The 9,684-nt window shown below is 39.6% G+C and overlaps 2 protein-coding genes across 2 annotated transcripts; both read left to right on the top strand.

Annotated features, from left to right (window-relative positions):
- The first annotated feature begins 1,681 nt into the window (after window positions 1-1,681).
- On the top strand, window positions 1,682-2,728 carry LOC132403409 (hydroxycarboxylic acid receptor 3-like). The gene has a single exon (XM_059986817.1). It carries the CDS (start codon window positions 1,682-1,684, stop codon window positions 2,726-2,728), a length of 1,047 nt encoding a protein of 348 aa, XP_059842800.1.
- A 5,543-nt stretch (window positions 2,729-8,271) lies between these two features.
- On the top strand, window positions 8,272-9,374 carry LOC132403410 (hydroxycarboxylic acid receptor 3-like). Its single transcript, XM_059986818.1, has one exon. It carries the CDS (start codon window positions 8,272-8,274, stop codon window positions 9,316-9,318), a length of 1,047 nt encoding a protein of 348 aa, XP_059842801.1. The 3' UTR covers window positions 9,319-9,374.
- Window positions 9,375-9,684: the final 310 nt, after the last annotated feature.

Genomic DNA, 9,684 nt, shown 5'->3' on the forward strand with positions numbered 1-9,684 from the left:
CTGTGTTATTTTCACTGTTTATGCCTGGTCACCACATACTTTGGTCATACACTTGCCATTAGTACCTCCGAGAAGCCCTTCTCCATTTTGAACAGTTTGGATTCACATGCATTGATGGAAGATCTGTACTTTTTCAAGATAGAGTTTGAGAAGGTCCTTGAATTTTTTGAAACTTAATCATCCATGAAAATGTTGCCTATTTTGGGAGACTGGCATGGAACAGATGTGGCTGACTCACAGGAGAAGTCTAAATGTGATGAGAGATTCATTACTTGTGAAGTTGTCCAGGTGAGGAGAACACATTGGTTTACCTACAATAATTCCTTTCGGGGTTCGGAGGAGTTTATGAAAACCACACTGATGCTACTTCTTCAGTACATTGAAGCACCTCCTGTAGGTTGCCCATGTCTCCAAGACAAACAGGCAGGTGGGAATCATGGTAAACTCGAGCATGGAGATAATAATGAAGTCTTGCCTTCCAATAATCCTCTCTCTGTGTACCAAGGAATGAGTGAGCACATTAAAGATGTTGGTGGATTTTGCTGATTTGCTAAAGGCTTAAATTAATGTACAGACAGTAATCAGGGGAATGTCACAATGTCTTTTTTTTTGCGAAGGAAATTGAACACAAATGGTGGGAGATCATTCTTCTTTGATATGGGCAGCTGTTGAGATCTTATCTGGAGGATGGAGTACAATGCCAGTCTTCTTATGTGAAAGTGTTGGAAGTGTTTCCTAGAAAATATATTAGACTAAATCTTCATATGTGAGGATTCTCTTATAAGGAAAGGTTGGATGACCTGGGATGTATCTGCTGGAGTTTAGAAGAGCGTATGGTGAATAGACTGAGAACATAAGAGCTCACATGTTCTTGACAGGATGAATGTGGAAGGGACATTTCTTTATTGTGAGAATCCAGAACTAGAGATTACTTGTTAAAATTAAGGTGTTCCCTACTTAAGACAAAATCGAGCAAACATTTTCAAGCCTATGAATCTTTCCTTAAAGTCTGTTGAAAGCTGGGTTTTTGAATAACCTTAAGGCAGAGAAATATAAAACCTGTTTGAAATGCTGCTGCAGTTAGACAGGTATACCAAAAAAAGTTCACAGACAAATCAGCCATGATCTGAAGACATATTGAAGCAGGCCTAACTCTGTTCCTAGGAATGAAGCAGGTAAGAACCAGTCTGTAATGATTTCATTGAAAGCAGAGCAGGCATATTGGGCTACAGAATCTACTCTTGCTCCTCTTTTTTTTATTGTTTAACTGGTCCCCTAACTTGTCACTTCCTGCTTGTCCTTAGTGGGGAGGCAAAGTTCAGATGTCATTTCAGGTTTATTTGTAAAGCCCCAAAGACTAACTGAGCTGTTTACCTTCTAGGCTGCTGCTGCAACACTCAACTTGCTTCACTTTCATTATGATAACTCTGAAATTCTGTACAATGTGCAGAATTTGTAGTAATTCATTGTGCAAATGGATGAGTTTAGGAAGGAGCTCTTGTTCTGGTTCACAATCAGCAACCACGTGACCAAATAACCACCATAAAAAAAACTTCCTGACCATTCCGGCTTAGCTTTAGCCACACCCATAAACTATGACATATTGTGGAAATAGTCTTTAATAGATTGCGTTTGTTTGCTTTCTCCCATTCCTCTTACAACATTTGCAACTCACTCCACGATGGGTAATGAGACACATGTATGCCCTTCAGTGAAGGACATTTATTCAGCCTACAATCCGCCGATACTTATTTTAACATTTATCTTTGGATTCATTGGAAATGTGATTGCCTTGTGGATCTTCTGTTTTCACGTTAAATCCTGGAGACCAAACACCGTCTATTCTCTGAGCCTGGCGATTGCCGACACTCTGCTAATCTGCTGCCTGCCATTTCGAGCCGATTACTACATACGTGACAAGAAGTGGATATTTGGTGATGTTGCGTGCCGTCTGAAGATATTCCTGATATTTCTGAACCGGACAGAGAGCGTTGTTTTCCTTACAGTTATGGCACTTGATCGCTATTTCAAAGTGATCCATCCTCACCATAAAGTGAACAAGATCTCTACAAGGACTGCAGTGAAGGTATCACTCATTCTCTGGCTTCTAACAATATTGATTTGTTTGCACTTTCTGGTAGAACCTCGTACCTTCATACATAACAACGTAACTAACTGTGAGCCATTTAAAATAACTCAGCCTCTCAGGGTCACAGCATTTTGGACTAGTATTATTTTCATTGTTTTCAAGTTTATTTTACCGGCTTCAGTGATCCTGTTCTCCACGTGCTCTATTACCTGGAGGCTAAAGCAGATGAAATCTGAAATGAGGGTTAAATATGAACGAGCTATGAGGCTTGTAATAGCTGTGGCGGCAGTGTTCCTCATCTGCTTCCTACCCACCAATATCGCTGTAATCGCAGTTTTAATTTCAAGCAATTTAGAAGACTGTAAGTTATTTGACGTCTGTGTTCAGATATTCTACAATACGCTGTGCATAACCTATTTGAACAGTGTGCTGGATCCAGTTATTTACTACTTCTCAAGTTCAACATTTAAAGAAACTTTGAAGAAAGCTCTTACTTCTCATAATATCAGATTATTCGGATCAGGAACAGAGGATTCATTGCCACCAATACAACAAATCCAACGATCCGTTGAACCTGAAAGGTCTTCAGTCTGCAACACCTTTGATCACTTACAAACGGAGTCAACAGAGAATATATGAAGCTCAGCCTGTTATCTACCAACTTATTCATATTTCTTCAGGAAGAAATGTGTCGATTATGTACTGTATGAAATTACTTGTATTTATCTTATCTATCTTTGGGACTAGGACGACTGATCCCTCAGGTTTCTAGGATCAAGTTTCTAAGATTACTCACAACATTTAGCTCACTTACGTGTTGCTAGAGAATATGATGCCACCATACAGACAAGCTCGTTGATCACATGATGGATTTCTATGGAACTTTGTCAGGATCAAAGTGGACATTGTAAAAAATAATAGGTTGAGTGTTTTGATAAGGAAAAGGGAAACCTGCCTAATATTACACTTGCAATCATCTCCACTAAAGAAAAGTGTGTTTATTAATTAATCAAATTTGTTATAATTTGTTTTATAACCAATTGTTTGTTGCAAACTATAAAAGCATTTTGAATAGATTGTAATCAGTGTATGCATTTCAGAGAATAATTTAACACTTGATTCGTTTCTGATGCTGTTTCATTGGAATGTGTGACACTCAGATTCCAGATAACGCATTCTTCCTGTGCTGCTACTTTGAAACAGACTTCCAACCAGTGCCATACCCCTTCTCCATTACGCCGCTGTGCTTCTCCTTTTCAAAGATGTCTCCAGTATTTTTTTCCCCGTCTGGAAGTGATTATGGGAAGTTATCAAATCATATGCATCACACACAAAATTCTGGAGGAACTCAGCAGGTCAGGCAGTATCTACGGAGGGGAATAAACAGTTGACGTTTTTGGCCAAGACCCATCATCAGGAAAAGTGAAGCTCAAGATTTGTAGCATCTGCAGAGTCTCATATTCTGTTGACTAAATTGGATTCTATGACTGATGTGTTTTCAGATATTTTGGACTAACATGTGGCAGAGTTTGCTGTGAAATCTATGTATTATTTGCATGGATTCAGAAATTGGGCACTTCTATTTACTGAGGGCTGAAACTAGTCAAAGACAGCTGAATGGTGTGGTAGATATAGCAAGGCCATTCTGTCAAAGTTTGCAGTGCTGGATAATCCTCTGTCTGGGACTGTCAGTACAACTTAGTACCAATAATACTATTGTCATATGTTCAATTTTAGAGCATGAGAGTTTGTGCAAGATGGGCACTCCCAGGAGTTTGAAGCTGCTCAGTTTCCACTGCTGTGCCACAAATGTGGGTGCATGGTGCGAATTGTCCTGAAGTCAATAATCATTTCCATATTGGTTACTTACTTGGCACCAGGCCACAAGCTCGTCCACCTGATCTCTGTAGACCATTTCATCATTGATGGTTTATGAAACCCACCACTGTCATGTCAGTAGTGAACTTGACAATGTGATTACCCAGATGTTTAGCCTTGAAGTCATGTTTGAACAGAGTGTCAGCAGTGGGCTTAACACACAGCTCAGGGGCAGGTGGGGTGGGTTAATGGGGAAGGAGGAGATGAACGGGGATGTGCTTCCTGACTACCTGAGGTCTGTTAGTTAGGAAATCCAACACCCAGTTGCACAGCAGTTTACTTATATTGAAAAGTTTGCCAATGTCTCTGAGTTTACCAAGAGGTTTGTACTCTCTCTGTAGCAAGTGCAAAAATAAAGGTAATGATAGCTTTATTTGTTACATATACATCAGTACATTAAAACATACAGTGAAACTCATTGTCTGCGTCATCGTTTGCAATGTGCTGGGGGCAGCCCACGGGTTCCTCCATGCTTCTGGTGCCAACATCACATGCGCAGGACTCATTAACCCTAACCTAGGAATTTGGGATGTGGGGTGGGGGGTGGTGGAGGGTGGCACTGGAACGTTCAGATGTTTGTACTCTTCACAATGTTTAAAAAAATGATCACGGGTTTGAAACAAAGTTGAACGGAATTGAAAGAAAGCCAGGTATGAAACTCGATTTATTGCCAGTCCATAAATTACGGCAAGTGTTTGTGGGACGGGTGCTGGAATCTTCCGGGAACCCAGTTTGCAACTGCATTGTCAACTTGTGAACTGCCTGGGTTATGTACAGTTGACAGGAATGGAGCCCTGCGTACATTGGAGACGAACTGTGTGTAAAAAAGTAAAATTTCACCAGATTCAGACATGTGCATATTGGAGATTCAAAATAGCTGAAAGTACTTTATTCACAGAATATATTTTGCTGTCTCCAATGATCATTTTCAGAAGAAAACTGGAGATATAATTAAAAAGGAGAAACCTGACATGATTATGGTAGAGGGCGTGGTAGTTACTGGAAAACTGTTGGAAGAGCTAGCATTTGCATGATGGGTTGTCTGGCCTTCTTGTAATGCATGGTTCTATGAAAGTGCAAGATTACCCAATATGCTCTGTTTCCCTTTCACATTCCAAAAATTTATGGATTAGTAGATTAATTGTTTATGTTGTTGTAATTGGGCAATGCCAGCTGGTCAGGCTAGAAGGGCCTGTTACCGTTCTCTATCACTAAATAAAATAAAATTCAAAAGGTATTATACAATATTCAGGGGCAGAGAATGAAAGCATTATAATAACGTCCTGGACTATGGGCATGATATAGAGGATGATTAGATAGCTGTCACAGGTTAAGAGAGTTGAATTCCTTCCTCACAGATATTTGAATGTGTAAATTGTAGGAAGCTGAAGTTTAATGCAGATATCATTTATTGCACTTGGCATCCTACTGAAGGCAGCAACTACTAAAAGTAAATCTCTCACTCAGCTGAGTTCCAAAACTGGAATGGGTTAAAATGTTATAGTGGGCATCCTTCAACTCTTCAGCAGCTGCACTACTTCCCGACAGGTGTTACATGGTGACCCTCCAGCAATCTGACAATGATGATCATCATCACCATGGAGAAAGTAGCACAGGCAAAGCTCAGAAGCTCAAAGTAGATTTATTATCAAAGTACATATATGTCACCATATACAATCCTGAGATTCATTTTTTTCCAGGCGTACACAATAAATCAAGAATAGAATAATAACCATAATAGAATCAATGAATCAACTTCAACCAGTTTAGCCAGTGTGCAAAAGACAAAAAACTGTGCAAATACAGAAAGAAAGAAATAATAATAATAAATGAGTAAGCAACAAGTGGAAAGAACATGAGATGAAGAGTCCTTGAAAGTGAGTCCATAGGTTATGGGAATATTTCACGATGGGTCTGGTGAAATTGTGTGAAGTTAATTCATTTGGTTCAAGAGCCTGATGGTTGAGGGGTAATAACTATTTGTTAACCTGCTGGGGTGAGTCCTGAGGCTTCTGTACCTTCTTTCTGATGGTAGCAGTGAGAAAATAGCATGTCTTGGGTGGTGTGAGAACAAGCTCCTTGTAGATGTGCCCATTAGAATGGAGGACTTTACCTGTGGTGGACTGGCTCATATCCAGTACCTTTTGCAGGGTTGTCCATTCAAGCCAAGCGAAGGAGTTTGTCATCAAATCAAGGCTTTGGACCATATCATCCTTATACACAAGCTGCTGAGGAAGGGCCAGAAATAACTAATGTTTTGGGTAAAGGGATGGGACAAAATGATTAAAAAAAAGAAATTCCATGCTGTGGTTCTGGATAGCACACTAGTATTAGCCAAGTGTTTAGTTGTTAAAATATTTATTTTGGAATATTGGTAAAAAGGCACAAAAAAGCCATATCTAAGAGTTAGTATTGCAGATTTTGAACTGATATTTCTCTACTTTTTGAATTCTAGTTTTCCTCTTTGAGTTGAGGATGATTTTTTTCTGTTCCACTTAATTGGGTTCTGGGGTAATTGAAGAGCCCACTTTGGGCCAAGCAAACTCTACCACAGACAAAAAAAAAGCAGGTGTTGAATGCTGAGTTGTTTAGGAGGCTCCGTGTTCTTTTCACTGTTTATGCCTGGTCACCACATACTTTGGTCATACACTTGTCCTCAGGACCTCTGAGAAGCCGCCCTCCTTTTTGGAACAGTGACGGGCCAGGGATTTACATCATTGATGGAAGATCTATACTTTTTCAAGTGGAGTTTGAAGAGGCCCTTGAATTCTTTTAAACTAAATCATTCACAAAAATGTTGCCTATTTTGGGAGACTGGTGTGGAACAGATGTGGCTGACTCACAGGAGAAGTCTAAATGTGATGAGAGATTCATTACTTGTGAAGTTGTCCAGGTGAGGAGAACACATTGGTTTACCTACAATAATTCCTTTCGGGGTTCGGAGGAGTTTATGAAAACCACATTGATGCTACTTCTTCAGTACATTGAAGCACCTCGTGTAGGTTGCCCATGTCTCCAAGACAAACAGGCAGGTGGGAATCATGGTAAACTCGAGCATGGTGATAAGAATGAGGGCTTGCCTTCAAATAATCCTCTCTCTGTGGACCAAGGAATGAGTGAGCACATTAAAGGTGTTGGCAGATTTTGCAGATCTGCTAAAGGCTTAAATGAATGTACAAGAAGTAATCAGAGGAATGTCACAATGTCACTCTTTTTTTGCCAAGGAAATTGAACACAAATGTTGGGAGATCATGCTTCAATGATACAGGCAGCTGTTGAGATCATATCTGGAGGACGGAATGCAATGCGGACCTTCTTATTTGAAAGTGTTGGAAGTGTTTCCGAGAAAGTATATCAGACTAAAACTCGAACTATGTTGATTATCTTATAAGGAAAGGTTGGAAGACCTGGAATGTATCTGCTGGAGTTTCGAAGAGGGTAAGGTGAATTGATTAAAAACACAAGAGCTCACATGGTCTTGACAGGATGAATGTGGAAGGGACATTTCTTCATTATGAGAATCCAGAACTAGAGATCACTTGTTAAAATTAAGGTTTTCTCTATTTAAGACAAAATGGAGCAACTATTTTCAAGCCTATGAATCTTTGAACTCCCTTCCTCGAAGTCTGTTGAAAGCTGGGTTTCTGAGTAACTTTAAAGCAGAGAAATATAAAACGTGTTTGAAATGCTGCTACAGTTAGAAAGGAATGCCAAAGAAAGTTTAGAGACAAATCAGCCATGATCTGAAGATGTACTGAAGCAGGCCTAACTCTATTCCTAGGAACGAAGCACGGAAGAAGCAAACTGTAATGATATTACTGAAAGCAGAACAGGCACAATGGGCTACATAACGTACTCTTACTCCTCTTTCTTATTGCTTAACCATTCCCCTAAAAGCATTGTCACTTCCTGCTTGTCCTTAGTGGGGAGGCAAACTTCAGATGTTACTTGAGGCTTATTTGTAAAGTCCTGAAGACAAACTGAGCTGTTTACCTTCTAGGCTGCTGCTGCAACACTCAACTTGCTTCACTTGCATTTTGATAACTCTGAAATTCTGTACACTGAAATTTATAGTAGTTCCATTTTGCAAATGGAGGAGTATAGTGAGGAACTCTTGGTTCTGGTTCACAATCAGCAACCACGTGACCAAATAACCACTAACTTCAGATAAAAAACTTCCTGACTATTCTGGCTTTGTTTTAGCCGCACCCATAAACTATGACATATTGTGGAAATAGTCTTTAATAGATTGCGTCCTTTTGCTTTCTCCCATTCCTCTTACAACATTTGCAACTCTCTCCACGATGGGTAATGAGACACATGTATGTGCTTCGGTGAAGGACATTTATTCAGCTTACAATCCGCCGATACTTATTTTAACATTTATCTTTGGATTCATTGGAAATGTGATTGCCTTGTGGATCTTCTGTTTTCACGTTAAATCCTGGAGACCAAACACCGTCTATTCTCTGAGCCTGGCGATTGCCGACACTCTGCTAATCTGCTGCCTGCCATTTCGAGCCGATTACTACATACGTGACAAGAAGTGGATATTTGGTGATGTTGCGTGCCGTCTGAAGATATTCCTGATATTTCTGAACCGGACAGAGAGTGTTGTTTTCCTTACAGTTATGGCACTTGATCGCTATTTCAAAGTGCTCCATCCGCATCATAAAGTGAACAAGATCTCTACAAGGACTGCAGTGAAGGTATCAATCGTTCTCTGGCTTCTAACAATATTGATTTGTTTGCACTTTCTGGTAGAACCTCGTACCTTCATACATAACAACGTAACTAACTGTGAGCCATTTAAAATAACTCAGCCTCTCAGGGTTACAGCATTTTGGACTAATATTATTTTCATTGTTTTCAAGTTTATTTTACCGGCTTCAGTGATCCTGTTCTCCACGTGCTCTATTACCTGGAGGCTAAAGCAGATGAAATCTGAAATGAGGGTTAAATATGAACGAGCTAGGAGGCTTGTGATAGCTGTGGCGGCAGTGTTCCTCATCTGCTTCCTACCCACCGATACTGCTGTAATTGCCGTTTTAATTTCAAGCAATTTAGAAGACTGTAAGTTATTTGATGTCTGTGTTCAGATATTCTACAATACGCTGTGCATAACCTATTTGAACAGTGTGCTGGATCCAGTTATTTACTACTTCTCAAGTTCAACATTTAAAGAAACTTTGAAGAAAGCTCTTACTTCTCATAATATCAGATTATTCGGATCAGGAACAGAGGATTCATTGCCACCAATACAACAAATCCAACGATCCGTTGAACCTGAAAGGTCTTCAGTCTGCAACACCGTTGATCACTTACAAACGGAGTCAACAGAGAATATATGAAGCTCAGCCTGTTATCTACCAATTTATTCATATTTCTTCAGGAAGAAATGTGTCGATTATGTACTGTATGAAATTACTTGTATTTATCTTATCTATCTTTGGGACTAGGACGACTGATCCCTCAGGTTTCTAGGATCAAGTTTCTAAGATTACTCACAACATTTAGCTCACTTACGTGTTGCTAGAGAATATGATGCCACCATACAGACAAGCTCGTTGATCACATGATGGATTTCTATGGAACTTTGTCAGGATCAAAGTGGACATTGTAAAAAATAATAGGTTGAGTGTTTTGATAAGGAAAATGGAAACCTGCCTAATATTACACTTGCAATCATCTCCACTAAAGAAAAGTGTGTTTATTAA

Source organism: Hypanus sabinus, chromosome 13 (genome assembly GCF_030144855.1).
Source record: "Hypanus sabinus isolate sHypSab1 chromosome 13, sHypSab1.hap1, whole genome shotgun sequence".
NCBI classification, from domain to species: domain Eukaryota; kingdom Metazoa; phylum Chordata; class Chondrichthyes; order Myliobatiformes; family Dasyatidae; genus Hypanus; species Hypanus sabinus.